This window comes from Hakea prostrata, chromosome 10 (assembly GCF_041222555.1).
Source record: "Hakea prostrata isolate BN-2017 chromosome 10, UWA_Hpros_2, whole genome shotgun sequence".
Lineage (NCBI taxonomy): Eukaryota > Viridiplantae > Streptophyta > Magnoliopsida > Proteales > Proteaceae > Hakea > Hakea prostrata.
The window spans coordinates 47,245,973-47,267,833 of NC_142609.1; the positions used below are offsets into that span (position 1 = coordinate 47,245,973).

At 37.7% G+C, this 21,861-nt stretch overlaps 1 protein-coding gene across 3 annotated transcripts; it reads right to left on the reverse strand.

Moving 5' to 3' along the window:
* Positions 1-551: 551 nt before the first annotated feature.
* On the reverse strand, positions 552-20,753 carry LOC149003537 (uncharacterized). 3 transcript variants are annotated; one of them, XM_089136151.1, is made up of 15 exons: positions 20,489-20,753; positions 19,348-19,444; positions 19,095-19,226; positions 18,850-18,983; positions 16,978-17,016; positions 16,746-16,838; positions 16,496-16,612; positions 15,759-15,854; positions 14,441-14,554; positions 12,819-12,872; positions 9,207-9,254; positions 7,103-7,253; positions 1,920-2,085; positions 1,496-1,565; positions 553-1,414 (listed from the first exon to the last, which is right to left on the reverse strand). In XM_089136151.1, exons 3-15 carry the CDS (start codon positions 19,174-19,176, stop codon positions 1,160-1,162), a joined length of 1,419 nt encoding a protein of 472 aa, XP_088992277.1. In that variant the 5' UTR covers positions 19,177-19,226; positions 19,348-19,444; positions 20,489-20,753; the 3' UTR covers positions 553-1,159. The 3 variants fall into 3 exon arrangements, with proteins under 3 accessions (XP_088992278.1, XP_088992277.1, XP_088992276.1); XM_089136150.1 differs by having other exon boundaries at positions 19,348-19,447; XM_089136152.1 differs by lacking the exon at positions 16,978-17,016 and having other exon boundaries at positions 552-1,414; positions 19,348-19,447.
* Between the last annotated feature and the right edge of the window lie 1,108 nt (positions 20,754-21,861).

Here is a 21,861-nt window from a genome sequence, read left to right on the forward strand (position 1 = left end):
ATATTAAGCATAACGATTGTCACTTTCAAACTCTGCATTCTACAAACCCAGTTTCCAGAAATGTCTAGTTTTACATAGAATGGCAACTTCAGCCAATATGTCCAAGTGGACGCCATAGAAATGTAAAAATGCAAGTCCTCCTGACTGACTGCTAGTCTGCTATATGCTTCTGATACAAGTTGAATATGTCACATTCTGGATTTGAGAATTGATACTTCCCTTTCTTGATACAAAGATTTGCTGAGGTTGTATCCTAATTCTCTGGCCACCAATGGAGGTGCTTCCCATCTTTGCTGTATTCAACTGAATTACTTTGTGAATGGGTACTTCTGAAGGACCACATAGAATGCTGTGTTATAACAAACACCACGAAATAACGAATCGAAAAAAGAAACAAAAACAAAAGTACACAGTGATTTAACGTGGCTCACACACCGATATGGTATGTTACGTCCACAATAGAAGAAGAATAAGAGTTTTCCACTAGAAGGAGATTTCACAACCAATTGCCAAGAATGGCGGTACAAGAACTCTCACCCAAAACCCGAATCGAAAACCCCAAATCTCTCAATCATATATGGTGGGCGAACAAAAGATACATATATATAAACTCCAATCAGGCAAACGGATCAACCCATCAGGTCGGATTGCAGCCTCCACTTCCACCACAGATCTCTACAAACGGGTCATTCGGGTCAAAACATAACATGCTGCATGCAGCCTGGAAAAATAAAAAAAAATTCCCATCCACCAACGAAGGGGAGCCTGAAGAATCTCTAACTCATCCACCTGATGATGGAATTGCCTCTGGATTCAACCATTTATTTCTTCATTTTGTGTCTATGATGTCTACTGGATATCAACTAAAGTGTCCTGAGAGGTTAAAGTTGCAAATGAAGCAAATCTGCAATTCCCACTATATTAGCATTGTGAGAACAGGTTGATTTTTATTTATCTCAACATCCAAACACAGCCATTTTGCTTTTCCCCATATGACGGTAAATACTAAGATGGTTTAACAGACCTCATTTTGGAAATAGGAAAATTCCAAAGATTGAATTGAAATTGGCAATCAAATGACCAGAATATGGGGTGTTAAAGTTACAAAAATGAATAAAATATGATGCTGCTCTGGGGTATAATACCCGTGAGGTTTGTTCTATACAGTGTGGTTGGGGGAGCCAAGTAATTTTTCTTCCTCCTTTGGTATATCAGTCATTGAGAGTTCCATGTTCGACTTTGTCATCTTATTCCACTCATTCTCTACACGGAAAAAGACCCATTGGAAGCGACGGAGAATCTCCAAGGCTGCGATTGTGAACACGGTCATGTAATTATGGCGAAGATGAGCAGAAAGCTTGTATGTCCAGGTACAGCGGAGAATCAAATTGCTTCCAATAACCCAAAAGAAAACCTGCAGCCCCATATCAACACATTTACAATATAATCATAGCAAAAACATGCTAATTTTACCAACTGATCCACAGAACCTTACCCATGAACGTCCATAAAACAGAGTTGAGCAGGTATGTGGCTTGCTAAACTTGAAAATCCGAGAGAAGCCACTGCGGAAAGAAATTTATGAATGATGGTGAATACTCGAGTAAAGCCTCCATAAGACAAGGATAACAAGAAAGTACCCAACGATACTGAACCATACAAGCAAATTTCCAGGTTCTCCACTGGGAAGATCTCCAGTTCAGAAAACAGACTATGGGTAACTGTAGTCCTACTTTAGAGTTTTGAGTGTAGCATTACCAATCATTGAAACAAATTCCCATAACTAAATTCAGGTTTTGACAGAGGATATCTCCAACATAATATCTAGCAGGAACCTGACATCATTTCATCCAGCATGGAAAATATCTTCATGTAACAAGTAATTTTATGGTAATGGGCTAAAAGAACAATCTCCATACCTCAGGTCCCAATCTCGGGTCACATCCCAGTAAAATGAATATAATGAGTTAATGACACTTGAGAGAAGCCACAGGGGCCGATAAATGGAAGTCCATCTATCAGGTAAGACATGATATTTAAGAGCCGAAAGAAATATCACAGGGACTGCCGTCGAATATTTTAAAGCTGAAACCGACAAAAATAAGTTACAAGAATAAAAAAAAACTTAACAAAACAAAAGATGAACAAGGGCAAAAGAAATATTCAACAGAGACTGGGTTGTTAAAACCCATAAATGCAGAAAAGCTAAAACAACAGCAAGTGATTCATTTAGAAATTGTAAGTAAATGCTAATTCTGGATAAGGAACTAAATATTTGAAACCAACAGATAATGGTCCCTGCAATGAGGCCTTTCTCCTAATACCAAATGCTCCTCCAACTTGAGAATACACCACTCAACAAACAGCCAGACCCAGCTGCTTCATTAAAGAATCAAGCAATGAACAACAAATGAAATGAATAACAACAGATAAATGGAACTGTACTCTAATTGATATTAATAACACAAAACCAGGCTTAAACTACACTCAACCCTTAACCCATGGCTGCTGCAATTACAAAAACTTTCCCAACTGAGGGCCTTCACCTCACCTATGAGCTGTGAGCTTTTTTCTCAAAATTCTCCCCCTTCTATTCCCCCTCTTTCCCTAGTTAGGTTTGGGGTTTCCCTCCATTTGGAGGATGGCCCATATGGGCGGCAAATTTGTCTTTTTCTAGGACTCCTAAAGAGGGTTTAACTTTTGCTTGGTGTTGAAGAAAGAATGGAGAAGAAAAAAATCCAAAATAGATGATTCCCATTCTTGGAGAGGTTCTACCCAGTTTTGATCAAGTGCTTCATCAAGTGGTCATTCGTTGTCCAATTGAGCTGATCTTTGGACATCAAGTTCAAAATTTCTTGCTTTCAATTTCAACAATTGGATTGTGCATTTGAGGTCTGCAACCTAGTGCAATTGGGATGTCACTATTGCCTCTGTTTGGTGAGATCTATTTGAGTTTTCTTGTTTTCTTTCTTCTGGAGTTCATATGCTTGGTGATGTATGCCAAAAATAGTTATTTTGATGATTGTTGATGTTTGCCTCTAGTTCTATCTAGAGAAGACCTGTGTTCCAATTGATTTGGTGGGTAAACTACCAACCCGTGGTTTTTTCCTCTTCACACTAGGGAGGATTTCCACATTAAAAGTTCATTGTGTTATGTGCATGGATGTGTTATGCAGCAAAGTTGCAAGCATAAGATTTTGCCCACTTTGTGTTTGACATATTGCCTCAAAGAATCTCTATTTGCTTGTTTCCTAATAGGTTCATTTAAGAGGGGAAGATTACATTTGTTTTCACTGTTATTGTTAACCGAGTGTATACCCCAAAAACAAATCCTAACTAATCAGTTTCCACCTCAGCCATACCCTCTAAAGATTCCCAGCAAGTAACTGCTCCCTAATGAGGCCCTGCCTTCTGTCCTCGTCCTTTCATTCTGTTCCTTACATGATTGGGTGGAAATGATCCCCTACCCTTGCCTGTCCCTACTAACGTGGCCGGATTCATAATAAGCCCAAGGGTCTAGCATGCATGGGCCACACTTGGCCTAATCTAACAGGAAGGATTACTAATGGGCTATACTTAGTCCACATAGAAAAGTCCTAGTCCTAGAAATATCTAGACTCACTAGAAGTTTCCTAACCGTTGGATGTAGGTGTACATAATCCTAGCCCCTCATTGTATAGTTCCTCACCTATACATAGAGGTAAGCCCATTTGTACAAACCACTCAAGTTGAGAGCAATACAAGTAAGTTCCTCTCTCACTCACTCAATTTCAGGGATAAAGGCTGACTTAGCACAAGGGTGGTGCTAGGTGTTGGCACGGTTGGCTTAGTCATACACTAAGGCCATGACATTTTTGGTATCAAAGCACCGGATCCCATTAGAACTCCGAAGTTAACTGTGCTTGGGCAAGAGTAGTACTAAGATGGGTGACCTCCTAGGAAGTACTCGTGTTGCTTCAATCTTTTGATGTTCCTTCGTGCCAATAAGGCCGCATTCTCTAGGTAGAATTGCTCTAAACTCCCTGTGGGTGGGGGGGGGCCCCTTGGGGGGGGGGGTTTGGGGCCCCCCCCCCCCCCCCCCCCCCCCCCCCCCCCCCCCCCCCCCCCCCCCCCCCCCCCCCCCCCCCCCCCCCCCCCCCCCCCCTCAAGTGATGGTGTCTCGCATATATTAAGTTGAAACATATATATTATATATAAATAAAATAAAAATACATAATTTTAGAAAATAATTATTAAAATCAGAAAATGAAAAAATGGTAGCAAATAATTAAAAGATAAGCTTAACAAAACACAATCATAGATCATAGTCCTAGGCTAAACATATATTAATTTCAAGGCAATACAAGATCATTTAAGGCATGAACAAAACAAAAATTAAAAAAGGAAAGTTTGGAACTGTTGGGTATGGCTCATGCTTCACATTCTATTGTTTCCGGAGTTTCATTTGTAGTTGTTGTGGCTTAGGAGGTGTTTGGAGGAAAAAAAATGAGCAAAAGAGGTGTTTGAAGGCAAAGGAGTCATGAAAATTAGGTGAATGGGATAGAAATCAACAAAAATAAAGGAAAAACAAGTCGGAAAACTGAAATGGTAGAAATCTCTATCGAAATGGTCGAAATCTCTGAAATCTTGGTCGAAATTTGACACTTTTTCGAAATAATTGGATTTCGTTTTGTTTTTGAAAAATACAGACATTTCAACCGAAATTGTCTATGCCATGAACACAACTATCTTATCATCCTTTCCCTCCATGAAGCGAATCAACCTAGAGGGAGGCATTGGAGCCTTGTTCACCGTGCTCATGAGCAACCTCTTTAGTATTAATCCATTAAACTTGCAAAACTTGTTGGCTCTCGTACAATCGTACAGAATTGCTCAATGAGATGGAGGAAGAAGGAAGAGCGGATTTTTGAAAATGCCACTGTTCATAAGGTTTAATGAATGGCGATCTGGTTTCTGGGCCCTTGCTTGCATGGGCACTAAACCGACGGCTGGGCTGGGCCTCGAAATTTTCTTTAGGGCCCAGTTACAAACCTCTGTTTAACGGGCTTGGTTTGAGCTAGGGCCTGGGTCAAATGGTTGGATTGAGTCATATGAATTGAAGCTGTGGCAAAAATTGAGTTGGGCCTTTGAAATGGACCACCAGCAGCAACCTTCTAGGTCATTACTGTGCTTGGCATTTGGGCACCAATGGGCTTGACTTGGCCTGTCTTACTTAGTCCATGGGCTCTAGGGCTTGAGCCAAACCCATGACTGACTCATAACGGACAGTTCAAGTAATTGAGCCTCCTCCAAGCTTTCTTATCCAAGTCCTGCGAGCAGGAATTGCAGCAGCTAGCTGACATCTTCTGCCAGCTATTCCCAACCATAAATCCCTAATCCATTCAATTCCTTGGCGTGGCCATTCTACTTCCCAACACTACCACTAGCTTCAACTCCAGTATGGTGGATTCCAAAACCAAGCTTGGTTTCGTAATGAATCAAGCAATCAACAGAGAATGAAATGAATAACAACAGGCTGATGGAAAATGACTCCTATTGACATTCGTAACACAAAACCATACTCAGACTACACTCAACCCTTACCCCATGGCTGCCGCTATTACAGAAACTTCCCCAACCAAGGTCTTTCCCTCACATACAAGTGCTCGCCCTTCTCCTTACACAAACTTCTCCCACCTTTACTATTCCCTCTCTTTCCTTAATATACCCCAAAAGCAATACCCTAAAACAAATCCTAACTAATCCCTTTCCACCTCAGCCATACCCTCTCAAGATTCCCGGCGAGCAAGTAACTACTCCCCAATGAGTCCCTGCCGTGTGTCCTTATCCTCTGGTGATGTTCCTTACATGGTTGGGTGGAAATGATCCCCTCCACTAGCCTGTCCCTATGACTTCCCTCCACTCCAGTGTCTTAACATGATGCAGAAAGCTTAACATTTATCAAAATGGAAGTGGGGAAAAAAAGGAATAAGCCAGCAAAAACAGCAGAAAGAATCATAATCAGCAAACTCCAAGAATTCTAACAACCACTATTTAGCCCTTACTTCTATTTGGCCTAGATCGAGACGTGTTTATGGTTTTGCTAGAGATTGGAATTGGGTCCTAAGAACTTTCTCTGGCTCCTCGATTTGTGACCTTGTGGGGAAGCCAGTATTTGCTACTACTATTCATCACTTGTGGTGGGAACGTAACATGAGAAGATGGACCTCCAAATCTAGATCCTGAATCTTGAATTGGAATGCCATCTATTTTGATATTTTTTCTAGGCTATCTTCTATTCCCCACCCCCTATCTCTGACACTCCAAGGAATAGGTTGATTGTTAGTTCCTAAAGTCTTAGATCCTTGCTTCAATTGCTCCCTTGACTGTTTGCTTTGCCCCCCCCCCCCTTTTGTTTTTCTTCCTTCATTGTATTCTCTTTGTTTCCGGTTTCTTTAATAAAAATTTTATTCATCCAAAAAAATATAATTAATGCTCAACCAAACAATGAAGGAAACAACTACAAAGGCCAAGTAATTTATTGCGGAGATCCTTAGTTTTTATTTCACACTTCGTCAGCATGGCAATCGTCTACACAATTTGCTCATATTAGTTTATGAGATACAAATTCTTGTCAAATGAATGGGTGAAATTCGATTTGGTCAAAAAATTTGGACAAAATACATATATCAAAAAACTAAAACAAAATACAAAAACCTCAACTTCTTATCAACATATGACCAAGGCTATCTAAGCTATTGCAGGCATTTTTTACATGAAAATTTTGATGCTAAAACCTTTCTGCAGTTCACCACCTTCACTAGTAGTTCAGAAACCAAGAAAGCATCAACATTTTAGCTAAGTCACATAAGAAGAATAACTGACCAACTGTACAGAATTAAAATAGGAACATGAAGAAATATTATGCCTTTTTGACAAAGCATGCATATGAGGTAATTCATTCCAGTTTTCTCGAGGAATCTGCCGAACTACATGGCAACTACAGAAACCAAGAATCAAATTTTTGTTGCAATTTATTAACAATACACATGCTATTCACAGAAATAATGACAGAAGAATACTTCATAAATCAAGGAAAGAAGAAGAGACCATGAGTTCTTACCATTCAAAAGGGCTGTTTTCTCTTTAGTATCCTTGTATTGCCGAAGACATTGGAAAAAACGGCACATATAAGGGAAACCAAGCGCTAAAGGGATTGTGATAGAGTGACTGCCACACACAGAGTCAGCTTCAAACCATGCAATTGTGGCAACCTGCATTTCAGATAAATTGCTTGTTTTAGCCAAATAAAGGCTACTCAACATTTTTGGGTAAAGAGGACCACCTGAGATCTGACATGTAAACTTGAAGATGAAAAGCTGTTGTTGGTTGTGAACTCTTCATCAGGTTTCACCACAAAACTCAACATCAAAGAACACAAATGTAAGTACTGGAATTTAGAAGTGAGAACTATGGGATATTTCTCAGCCATTTGGTGGACAACCAAACCAAGGATTGGGTCTTTGTTGCATGTAATGGGTTGGTTTTCTTGATCTTTCAATACTTGTAACTCCAATGAAACCAAGGGAGACATTATGGTGTTCATTTTATCTCTTTTTATTTGTTTAATGACCTTTGGGTGAGGATTGACTCAATAAAGTAGTGTTAGAATTTGATCCCCTATTCGGTGTGGACTGATTTTGTTGAATCGGGGGAGAATGGGTGTATCTCCCCATACACATGGAACTTTGATTCGACATCACTTGGTACTTAAGAGGACTTAAAGACAAACAACACCACCAAATTTAAGACCACTCTGATCTCATTTGATAAAGTAATAAAATACCATAAGCTAGACTAATGGACTAGAATCACAACCTGAACCCATTTTTTGTAAAAATTATAACTACAGTTCTATAAATTATTTTAGCTCTCAGGACATGACTGAAATTGAGTCTAGATGATATCATGAAGGTGTCAGAAAAAGTTAAAATTAGGAAATATATGTTCTTGTATCATCTTACTACCATGTACAGAAATAGGATGATTCTGGATACCATACTTGAGGGAACTGATACCCAACCTAAAGGTCAACTTTGACTCTGGAAGTTTTTGGGAAGTTGGGTGTAAGAAGTCTAGTTTAAGTGAAAGCAAATGTGGAATAAATTGAATACAGGATCTAGTAATTTCTACACTATACAGTTTATGAGTGAAGAATGCGGCAGAATTTGCATACCAAACTTGTGACAAAGATTCCCATGAAAGTGTAAGGATTAGGTCTTGTGCTTTTCAGGTTTTATTCCTCAACACTCTTAAGGGTTCTTTTGGTACGTAGTGTGATGTTTCTTTAGGTTTGAAACTCTTAATTGTGAGGCCATAGTGGATGTTTGATTCTTCTATAACATTGACCACTGCTATAGGTGAGTGGGATTAGTTTACTTTTGCAAAGTTTTATTGTATTTTATCATTTTATGTATCTCACATCATTACTATTCTTTCATTGATCATCTTGCCTCGGTTTAGCATATGTGATTATTAGCATGTAGTTGTGAATATTAGTGATAATGATGAGATATGAGATATGTGACTATGATAGGTGATGCAATAACAGTGGGGTGAGTTTATCATAAATCTTTACTTCATGTATCGCAAGAGTGCATGTGGTATGGGACATATGCATGTGTAATGGGTCATAATATCATGTGAACTGTGTATGCATTTGGCTGGGTGAATATACCCAATATTACAACCCTTGCCAACAAGGGGTTAGACGTTGGATACTCTTATAGGACCCATTCGAAGAGATTATGTCAAGCTACACTATTTCAGAGTATGATGTTGAGTTAAACCAGAAACAGATATTACCCTCGATATTTTGTGGGCGTGGGAGTGGGTGAGGAGTAGGTCAGAGTAATAAAGCCTTTTCTTGATAAAGTGTAATTCCAGTTTTAGTTTTTTCAAGATATTTCCATTGCAGTAGCAAAAGAAGAATCATCATTTGCATAAAGATGAGGATAGGAATTGAAAAGTACCACAAAGGAGATAGCTGGAAGCACAACACAACATAGCAGACTAATTACTAATTACAAAGTGGATGCTAGAGAGGATGCAACATCAGTCAAGTCACTTAAATTGGAGTAAAATTTTGAGAGATACCTCTAACTAAAAATATATGGAAAGATTGACTATTACACGTAAACACCATCATAGAGCACATAAACACTAACCTGTCGATTGACCATTCGGCAGACAGAACGCTCTAAATCAGAAAGCACCTGAAAGATTCCCAGTTAACAAGTGCTACCACAAAGACAGTAAATAACTAACAATTAACAACAATACATGAGTAACAGAATCAACTCTTCATATTTCCCAAATAGAACATAAAATTCATTTATTATTTGATTCCTTTCTATATTTGGTTTATATAATGTCACTTATAATGTTATTTTCCAATTGAAAAGTGGTCCATGTCAGTAAAACTGTGGATATATTAAGTTGTTTAACTTTAATTTATTGGTTATAACCGGGTCCATATCACTTAAGTTGATATAGATTGTGAGTTGTAACTTAGTCAGATGGAGGATGTCCCAGTTCAAGTCAAACCCTTTTCTCTGGATTCTTGGGAATATGTCTTAAAGGAAGTTTTCTCTTAACCACAACTTTTCATTTCCAGAGCTACTCTTCTTCATTGCAGATAACCGTAAGAAGATAATTGTGTTAAGACCAAGGAAGAAGGGATTGAAGTTTGATCCTATTGACATGTGGTAGTAACTAGTAAGAAGCCTGAATGAAATAATAAAGTCTGTTGTTCACTGCTACTCCTGAATTATTAGTTTTATTAACATCAAATCTAAGTTCACAGCTATTATAGCAAGTGAGTTTTTAATCTGAAAACTTTTGCAACTTGTATCTATCTCCTAGAAGATAATATACATATTTATCTGTTATGTTACACTAACCAGCCGCCGGATTTGCCTGAAGTTTCAATAGAAGTAATTAATCACCAAACTGAGTTTGCTCACTTTGGCATGAGTCTAGGGTCCAGTTGTATACATGATGGGCCTTTGGTCACATGAGTTTCAAAGTAATAGGCTACTTTTATGAGCCTAAGTATGAGTAATAAGGTTACAGACAGGATTTACTGGCTTATCTTCATAAATAATAATAAATAAAAAGGAAAAATAAGACGACAGATGATTGTAACCTTGGGAGTCACAGACTCAACAGACATTGTGGTTGGGAGTATAGACTGCTGGCTTCACTCAATATATAAAGAATTATGGTACAAACTTATGAAGACAAGGAAAAGAAAAACACAAAAGGCCCCAAGAGGAAAATCCAAATTAGTGCCTGGCGCTAATCATGATTTCTGTCCCCAAGCTGGAGCATAAATATTAATCATGCCAAGGTTCTTACAAATATAATAAACTCTACGACTCTCAAGAGAGTCAGTAAAAACATCTGCCATTTGTACTCCTATGAGGACATGAGCTGTACATATAATCTTCTTTTGTAGCGTTTTTTGAACAAGGTGCATTCAATTTCAATACATTTTGCTCTCTCAGGAAACGTCCAATCTGTCTTAGATTCAGGTGCTAGTCCTGCTTACAAAGTTTCCGTGTCAGCATGAATGCGCCACAAAAGGAATCTGAGTAATCCACACTATTATCACTTAGAGGCGCCTAGGCCATAACACCGGGCTGGTATTGGCTCTTGTTACGAGAGAAGATACCCCTCAACCTAAGGTGACATTCCCTCCACCCATCAAAGAGTTATTTTCTGATTTTTCTGATGTGGTTCTTGATGAGTTGCCTAATGAGCTACCTCCTATGCACGATATTCAACATGCCATTGATTTGGTACCGGGTTCGGTGTTACCAAACCTATCAGCTCATCGCTTAGCCCAACAGAGCACAATGAACTCAAAAGACAGGTGAATGAGTTGCTACATAAAGGATTCATTCAAGAGAGCTTAAGTCCATGTGTTGTACCAGCATTATTGACTCCAAAGAAGGATGGCTCATGGCGCATGTGTGTGGACAGTAGAGCAATCAACAAGATTACAGTCAAGTATAGGTTTCCTATACCGCGGCTTGACGACATGTTAGACATGCTATCTGAGGCTAAGATCTTTTCTAAATTGGGCCTCAGAAGTGGTTATCATCAGATCCGTATAAGGCCTAAAGACGAAAGGAAGACTGTCTTCAAAACCAAGGATGGACTATTTAAATGGAAAGTCATGCTTTTTGGTCTGACGAATGCACCTAGCGCCTTCATGAGGGTTATGACACAGGGGGTTGAAGTTGATCCAAAGAAGATAAAAAGCTTCATCAACTGGCCTAACCCAAGGACAATCATTGAAGTTCGTAATTTCCATCGGCTTGCAACGTCTTACAGGAGAGTCATTCGGAACTTCAGTGCAGTCATGACACCTATTACCAAATGTTTAAAGCAAGGCAAGGGCGAGTTCAAGTGGAAGAATCGTCCACGACATGATAATACTTGGATTCATACTGAAAATCTCGAGAAACTCGATCCCGATTGGTATGAGCATTACATATCATTCATCCATTCGTCGGAGACAAATGTTTTCAAGCCGAGGAAAGTTGATGCAGAATTGAAGACATATTTAAGAAAGAAGAAGCCTATTGGATCAGGCCCATCAAAGGCCTAAAGCTATCACCCAAATCAGCCCATGGCTTTCATGGGCTAGGACTATTTTAGTGGGTTAAAGTTAGCCCACATATGTTGAACTTCATAGTCTAGACCTAAGCCCAAGTCTAGTTTTTGAAAAGTCAATAAAAGGGGCTATGGTTTGGTTTGAAAATAAATGAACTCATTGTCAAATGAGTTTTCCTTTGTCATAGAGTTAGGTAGTAGTGAGTTATTAATAAGTAGGTGGTGTTAGCTAGTGGTTGGATGTTACCATTAATGTTTATGTCTCTTTAGAATGTTATATAAAGAGACTTATGTAAGAGGTGAAGACACAACTTATCTATTGGAATCAAATTGCTTTGTTAACATTCCTTCTCTATGGAGACTCCTTGTGTTTGATCAAGGTAGGTTGGTGTTCAATCCAATCGATCAACCTTGCGGTGTGAAGCCCGGGTGTTATATTGTTATTTTCAATTCCCTCATATTGTCCCTTCAATTTCTACATCATAGTTCTGCACCTATTTTAAAGATTTATTCAGCCCGTATTATTATGCTATTATCCTTATAATACCACTCTAGTTTCAGCCCTCTTTCACATTTAAATTCTGTTCATCTTAAGTCTATCAAATCTGAATTAGATTCTCTGTGAAAGGTTCGATTTGGCTACTATTTTGATCAATCAAATACATACTACATTACACTCACTTTGGTCGCCTTGCCGCTTTGACAACTATGGTTTCCACAAGACCTTACAGTACCTTGATTCAACTACAACAAGCCTTGTCCCAACTAAATGGGGTTGGCTACACGGATTCTTGCCTTCCAATCAGCTCCTTTGAGACCATACAAGATACAATGTTAGAATGTCTAAGCTATGCATATCCCTTCTCACCATTTCTCTTAAAATTTATCTTAGGACTGCCCCTAGTTCTTCTAATTCCTTCAATTTGGATTAAATCGCTACCTTACCGTGCCTTGATATTGCCTAGAAATTAGTAAATGAGAAAATTTGGTAAAGTAACTAAGTTCTTGGCTAAACATAAATCCCCTAAAAATCAAAATGTCGGGGATTTGTCATAAAATATCCCAATATCCATACAACCACTTAGTTTTTAATTTAGAAAAAGGGGCACATGCAAAAAGATTATAAGGAGATTGAATAAGGTCATAGGAAGCAATACCTTAGCCATGGATGTTAAGATATCAGCCAAGAAAAAGTCGGAAAAAGTGATTGCCTGTACCAATAAAAATTCGTCAAGCGAAAAGCACTACATAGCCCCTAACAAATGTGATACTCGTACATGCAAATGAAATGCAATTATCTTACAAAACAAAAATTACTTGATGCAGATTCTAAGACCTACATTCACAAGTCCAATAAGGTATTACATTCGCAAGTCCAATAAGCTGCTCTAGTAATACCAGTAGTAGTACTATATAGTTGATTATTTTCAATTTTTATGTAGTTTGGTTGAACCATGTCCTACTAGTTCAATTCGTTTGATTAGGTCTAATATAGTTGATTATTTTCAATTTAAGTCACGTGACCTTTTAAGTTGCTTAAGTTGTCTAATTAATTGGTGCTTGTAACACCTCCATGCATGGGATGAGCCGTTTTAAATCCATTAGCCCAGTTAGATTGGTTTAAAGTTGCTAGTCAAATTAGTTACGTTGTCTTACGTCTGTTTTTATTCTGTCATTGTATTTCTAATTTTGTTGAGACAGGAGTCCTAGTCCTATTAGTTCTCAATGGGATGAATTTAAATCAGTTCACCTTTATTAATTTTTTTAAGCAACCTAAAAGTGGTGTGATCATCTTCTTCTTAGAGAGGCAATGATGGTGATTAGAGTCCAGTTTCCCTGGTGGTTCAGAGTCCAAAAGGATGCCCTTGGTGCTAGATGTTTGGAAGCCTAGTTCTTCTCTCTAACAGTGAGATCGGTCTTCAACTAGATTTGCCATTAGAGAAACTGCTGTTTGGGATGCCTCTCCCTTGGAAAGGAGATTCTGACACCAGTCCCTTCTCTACCCCTTCTCAGTTTAATTTTGAAGATTCATTAAACCTGCTCCGTCATCCATTCCAGCAGGATCCCCCATCAGAAATCAGAATAAGTTTATATTTGAAACATAACTCCGTCACAGCTTCCCTAACATTTGACCCACATCAGACCAGTATATTCAGATAAAACCTAAAATTCTGCAGTTTTTATCTCCCAGTTCCCACCATCAGAGCAAGCTGAAACTCAGAGGAAACCTTTGTCCCTATCCCGATTTCGGCCTCACACGATCCTAACTAAAGCCCTAAACCCCAAGTCATTACCAAGTTATCCTAGATCTTTATCAGTTCTTTTTAAACCCTAAAACCAGAACATAGACCTCCTATTTTCAATTTTAGCCCTTACAGACTAAGACTTCTCCCACATCAGGTCACACACTCAAATTAGATTACCCCTCATTCCCACCTTCAGCTAGCTAAAACCAGCAGACCCTAACTCTCCTTATCAAGTTGGTTTCTCTAATTTTCCTGGTGACCCTTAGCTGAAAGAAATCAGCATAAGGCTACATCAATACTCCTCCAAAGAAGTAGAATTATTCTAGCCATACTAATCTCCGCAAAAATTTAATCTTTAAAAGAAATCTTCTGCTTTGTATTGTTTCATTTCTTTGGATCTTAAAAGCAAATCCATAGGACAAACTTGTAATAAGTAGATTAACTTCATATCCAACTATCCCTGACATGTGCCAAAGCTAAACAAATGGGAAAACAACAGACAAATAAATAAATAGTACAATCTTAAAACTTGCCTGCAATGGGAGTATTATCCGCCAAAGAGTCCTTAAAAAGAAATAGCGTGATGATAGAAAAAAAATTTCAAAAGGAAATATGAGAATCATCAAGACAGCAGCATACAGAAGTACCTGCCACATTCAAATTCAAACTTTAAAACATCTTATGATGCACAACAGTACAAGTAATGGTTCCAGAAGACTAGAAGTAGGTTGCCATCACAACTCATTTAACATTATGGCATGTTTTATAAGCACAATAAATCCACAAAAAGAACAGAATCCACTCCATCATCACCATCCAAATCCATGAGCTACTTCTAGAATAATTACCTTCCTGTCGTTGAAAACATTGCTTATCCCTTCCTGAGTAACCCAACAAGAAGCACAAAAGGGACTTCCAAGAGGGAACACAAATAGAGCCGAAACATCCACCCTGACATTTCTTAGAAATGACTAATAACTAAAGTAACTAAAAAGGTGAGACAGATTTCTAAACTTAGCTACGAATGATGCACTCTGCAGAACTTGTTAGAGGCCTCTCTAAAAGGTTACAATTTACAAGTACATGGTTATTAGAATAAATCAGGACCTGATTAATACAAAACTGAAAGGAACTATAGGCAGTAAGGAAAACTAAAAACAGCAAAACTATAGGATTCACCAAAATGAATGATGCTTCTATTGTAGATTGTAAGATACTGATTTGCTCAGACGTCATCTAGGTTATAGATAATTGGCACTAGTAAACCATATCCAACATAACCGTTTCAGAGCAAGCATGTGCTCTAACATCACCAATGAACCCAGATGCATTATGCACAGCCAGCTAAAGAAAACATCCTTTACTCAACCTACACTTCACAGCCCTATATACACTTCTTTTGGAAGCACAACTATTGTACTAGACACCGAAAGGTCTTATCCTTTTGGTTCACATCCAGAAACCCAAGTGGAAAACCAGACTATTGCCATACAGACTTACAGATTCTAGTAAAGTTTGTTTCTGCTCCTAGACACTAAACTTGTTAATAATAGGAGTCTTAGAATAACATCATCCTTTTAAAATAGTAATAAATGTTATGGCAATACCATACACTGTAGACTAGAAACAATCTCCTGAATCAACAACAATATAATTGAACAGATTCATTACAGGCAACATAGCTCCATAGATATTGAAAAAATAAAGAAACAAAGTAAGACTGGAAAAGATTTTACACCTTCACCCCCTCCCCTCACACACAAATCAAAAAGAAAAGGCAAAATTGACTAATATTAAAATTAATACAGAAAACGTTAATGAGATTCTTATGGGTGGAATTAGATATTACACTGGTTGTGATGCTGCCAAAGACACTTCTCCATGAGAGTAGAGATAAAGGTAAGCAGTCATGCTTGTTGGCACAACGATTGTCATCCAAGTAGCACACTGAAAATGACAATACATAACATCTAAGAGATTAGGAATGTTAATGTAAGAATTTCGTCAGTCTACATTGATCACAAAATAATTGCTACCAGCTGAATGAACATGTTGAGGATGAAGAGAGAAATTTTCCACAATGTAATGAAAAATACAAAATATTATTCTATTTATCCTTAAAATACAAGGCTTATGTATTGTTTAGCTTAGCCCTAATTCCTTGGTTACTATATATATATTGGAGATGGCATTACGTAAAAGGAGAGGAACTTTGGCTGATCTTTTTCACGTCCAATAAGAGTTTTTAAGTCTATTACATTAAAATAAATAGACTGAAAAAAGAAGTCTAGTTGACTATTATCTCACTCAAATTAAATACTAAGCTAAAAGAGACTAAACTAACTTATTTAGTTACTTAGCATGACATTGTACTCACATAATCCAATCTGATTTCTTACAGAACTAAGAAGTCGAATACGGGCTTATAAAGATGCCCATTACATCAATAAACTCAAAAATAAGAAACCCAAGGTCCATAGAACCCAACCATGGGCCAAAATAAAGTTTTATAAGATCTGCTTGGATAATCTTGACTGCATTATATAGTGAATTTATATACTAGATGAGAACTTTAGTACCTACTGTACCTTCCATATTTCTCTATGTGAAAGATGATCCTGGGAAAGATCAAATATTTTCGCATAATTGATAGTTGACTGAGCAAAAACCCATAAATTCACTCCCCAAAGCCACACCATCAATGACTGCAAAACCAACATAGAAAGTAAGGCATGCATGGTGGAGATGAAAGAATCCAGCACCTCCCCAAATTCTAGATGTTTGAAGTAATCCAGCCACTTAAAAGCATAAAATAAAACAAAAAGAAAAACAACTTACCACAAGAAGTAGAGGATTATAATACAGAAAGGCCTCATACAAAAATAAATCCCGCAAATCAGCACTCATTCTCATGACAGAATCCCAACCAATCTGCAAATTTGACAGAGAAACCCAACTAAGATCAGATGAACAAAATGATCAGTTTCAAAATTTAATTCCACTTCTAGGACAACTACTAGACCTCCTACAATCCATCTGCAGCACTAAAATGCAAGGATTTATAACAGACCTTGCAACATCCAAAGCCCCAGATAAGAAACAGGAGTACCTGGAAGATGAACCACAATTAAATCATGAAAAATATGTCACTGGCCATAGAAGAAGCATTCTACACAAGAACATAAAAAAAAAATTCCTCCACAAGGTCAGGTTTTTTCTAATATAAATCTTATTATGGAAGCCCAGGCTCTCTGATGCAGGATTAAACCAGAAACCAATTTCTCCTATAAAAATAACAAAGCAAACTTAGGTTGATGCAAAAGAAACCAAAAGGCTGACTAATTTGGATGAGCAGCAACATACATAATATGCATGCATGATAAACAGTCATAAAGAAAACGAATAACAGAAATTCAAGGCTTAATGCGTTCAATTCAGCAAGGAAACGATTAGGTAATATAAGGCTCAGGATTGGGCAGAGTTCAATCAAAGTGGTTATGCAAGTACTTTCAACATTCTGAAAATTGCAGGGATAAGCATTAGTTACAGTAACAGCCAGCATTCAAGTTAAAAAGTAACAAACTCAATATAAAGCATCTAATGCGTACAATGGGTGATAGAAATGATAAAGGTAACTAACTTCAATGCGCTTTGTATGTTCATGGAATACAGAGTAGGATATGATATGGAGTACAGCTTGACTATAACACCACAACAGCATAGAGCAACCTATCAACAAAACCAAGCTCTCTTACCAACTGTCTTACACATATCCATTCAAACTGACATGTTCCAAATCCCAATTGATGCAAATCCACCACCTATTGGGGCTTATTTTCCAAAAAAGCTGAGGGTTGGGTTACATAAGCAGTGCGCCTTCAATCCCATGGGTTGAATATGTGATAAGCTTCTGTAAAGGGCCTAAAGTAAAAGCATAATTGGTTGGTACATGAATTTATTTCCTATTGCTTAACTTATTTTACATTTTAGAACTTGGACTGGGTCAATAAGGGTTCAAATTAAGTTAGATTCTGTGAGTAAATTCAAGCTCGGTTATTTTAGCTTTTTTAGATTGTTAAGTTTTTTATATATTAAGTTGCAATGGTCCATTCCTAACACAGCTGTGACTATAAAAGAGGTTGCTTAAAGCTTATAAACCCTTTATTGACAAAAGAAAAACAGAATAAGCTTGAATATTCAAATTTTGCTTTGCAAATTACTGCTGCCTCTCTCTTTGCATTAGTAAGTGTTGGTGAACCATAACCAGCCTGAAGATATTGTGAGTTAGATCCAAGTTGAAGCTTGTTGATGAGCAATATCCAGGTTGCCGCTGGCATTCTTGGCGAGCGATATCCAGGGTCCATTGTGACTGTAGAATCAGTCTTCAACCATCCTCAAGAGTCAAGAGGACTTGTCTACTAGCTGTCCGGAACTGGATTACATGCTTTTTGCAGCTCTTAGAAGGCCATGTTTTATTCCCCAGTCATTTAGCACCCAAGGATCTAACTTAGTATTTTAATTAGAAGTTAGTGAGCTACTTAGAAGTCTGTCTGGTATTTGAAAAGTATGCAATGGGTTAGGAAACTGGAAGTCCATCAAATTAAGAGGTAGTCATTCACAGTTACCAGATTTATTTATTGGTTTGGGTACAACACTTAGAATTCTAAGAATTATGAACAAACTTGAATTCTTGCATTTCTTTACATTTAACAAAAAAGAGTTCAAGTTTCCCATTGACTAAAAAAATGCTTCTTATGGTGCCACCGTAAGGATCTATTGCTAGCAATGGAAACTCTACCATTTTCCAACATAACATTATCCATTTGAATTAACAAGCAGCACTTCCTACTTCATTCAACAATAACTTTCAAGGTGCCAAAAGAAAAAGACGAATAAAAAGATGAAAGTAACAAGGTTATTAATATGGAACTGCCAACCAGACCTTGAATCTCCATAAGAAAATTGGAGATGGCATTAGAGCAGCAGCATGCAATGGTAAACTCGCACTCTTCATTTCATTCAGTTCTTGCTGATATTGATACTGCTCCTCGGGGCTCTTTTCCAGTTCGCTAGATCCTAAAAGAACCCAAATGAAATTAAACCCCTACCTGATATATCCATTTTATGCAACACTAGAGGAAACCTTTTAATTTTTCTTTACATGCACAACTTAAAGCATCCTCATACCCAAGTCAAAGACAGCAGGCCTACTACCAGAACGCCGCAGATGAGGACTGTGAGCAGGAACTGCTCCAGGACTACCAAACATAGGTGAAGGTGCAATATAAGGCTTCTAATTTTTTGCACCTATCATGAAGCCTGCGGGAAAAAAAGAAGGGTTTTGGAGAACTATCAATTAAGACAATTGACATATTGAATATAAAGATTCTGCTGCTTAGAAAATAACCAATGAAATTTCCAAATAACACAAACTACTAACCCAAAGCAGGTCTTGACGTCATAGAATAGGGAGCACCAAGTGAAAGAGCTGTCTCCAAAACGGGGGAAGAACTGCTTCTTTTTATATTCCAATTGAGCTGCTGAATCAGTATGGCAGGTTCAGTCCAGCAATTGGTAACCCAGCAAAATAAAAATACACACCCCAAAAAATCATTATTTTGTTCAATCAATATCATGTAGGAGAACCTATAAAACCCCAGGGGGGGATAATTCAGATGAAAGAAAGGTCAATCTTTCTTGTATACCCGCCTGTCTACCCTTCTCTCTCTTCCTTTGTTGCACATCATAAGTTCCTTCGATTTTAAAAAGAGCGCTTTCAGGATAGCCTGTCCCCGGTTGGCTAATGTATTCTAAACACCATATGGCATATCAAGCCTGTCCCAGGTTGGCTGATGTATTCTGGACACCATATGAACCAGCCATCCACTGTCAACCAAGACCGCTCCTCCAGTGGAATCTAATATTTTCTGTCAGGGGAGGCATAACTGTTAGATTGTAAACTGCTCTCAAGAGCCGTCTTTCTTTATTGGAGCAACCCGGAATTAACTACCTAGCCCAAATCGTTGTTGACGTGCCCAATCTTAAGCCCCAATACGTGAGCTGACAGATCTAGCCTAGATGATCTACCTTATACAGCTTTAAGCAGTCAGTTCACAGCGACGCTACGAGTTCAAAGGCATTGCGGTAAAGAACACCATTTGCAATCAATAAAGAATCAGAAGCTAAAAAAGCTATCTTTGGTCAACTCAAAAATCACAAAATACCAAGGTTTATGTTTCAACAATATACATTGATTAACAAAAACTACCAAAAGCTGAGATATTCTTATGCCCTGAAACGATAAGAATGGAAGCAGTGATGTTTCAATGAGGGGGAAAGACGCTTTGAAGCCAAATAATACGATAGAAAATGTTTCGAATTCCAGATCAATGAGATAAGAACTGTTAACCAAATACGTTTTAACTCTATATCAAACGCATAAGCGCTACATTTTGATAGGAGGGTCAAAATTTACAAATTTTATACAGATCAAGCAGAAAACTAAGCTTTAAAAACAAAATTAAGAAGATGAGTTGGCATCGGTTAAAACAGAACCGTTTGATGACTTCGATAAGTAGTACCTTCAAATCTCAGATGACCTGCTCGATGACTACGAAAATGTTGCAGCGCTTCTCAATTTCTCTCCAGATCGTCAAAGGTGAAAACGCATTTTCAGATTTAGGTGGATTTAGGGTTTGCTTTGATTAATTGTACCTGATAACCGATCCAGGGATTATGGGATTGCTGCCTTCCTACTTCTTGTCCACTACACGTTAACGTTCACTCCCATAAAATGAAAAGGAGAAATCTTCTAATTTCATTACAGACGCGTTTCCATTTGCTCTTTCTCTCTTTCTTCTTTCGTTTTAAAAAATGCATCTTTTAAAATGCCTTCAAATAATTACCAAAAAAAAAACCCTTAAAATATGCATTTTTTTTCCAACAAAAAAAAATGCATTTTTGTTGCTTAAAAAAATGCATCTTTTTTTTCCAATTTCATGCCAAATATCTTTTTTTTTTTGAAACATAACTCCACAAGCCAAAGAGTATAAACATACCAAACAGTCGCGCATGCAATCAACTAGACCTTCCTTACTGGGTCTTGATTTGCTTAGGAACATAAGAGATCTTACAATTTATTCAAAAGACTCTTAATATGTCCAATATCCTAGATAATGGGCTCCACCCCCCCCCCCCAAATCTAGGGAAGAGGGCTGCTCATTTGGAGCCAAAAGTGCATAATTACAATACGAGATAACCTTACACGATCTAAGTGTAAACTAAGAACTAATTTGGCCGCATCTATAATGGCTTATAGTTCCATCATAGTAGTTGAAACCCCTTTACTCACCATAGTCTTCGTTGCCACAACAACCCCTCCAAGTTGGTCTTTGTCAACTTAACCAACCTCTTGTGGTGGGTCCATCGTAAAAAATCCTTGTGCCCCTGAACACCACTCCACTTGGCCAGGTCGCCGTTTATTATTAGGAATTCTTGTAACCCTAATGTGGATTTGTGAATGTTAATCTCTTACTGTAGAAATAGTGACATCTTTACAAGCTATTATCAATAGAGATAACACTCGGATTGATCTTAGACAAAATTAATTTATGAAAAAATATGTATGGTAATGTCACATGAATTTTATTTTTTAATTTTTTGAATTGCTAGCTATATATATTAAGAGATGGGGGACTATTGTTGTATTACATATATCACCAATGAGACCTTGACCTCTTCTCTAAGGGCCTTTTTGGTATCAAGTATCACTCTTTATTTTGTCTATTTAAAAGAAATAAATAGAAGAATACAATTTTTTGTCAAAAATGAAAAATGATTTGATAACTTTTGTCCAAAACAAATTATGAAATGACAAGTAAGTTAGGTATATCAAAGTGAAAATTTGTTATAAAATGTTAATGGAAAAAGATAAAAAAAAAAAAAAAAAAAAGAG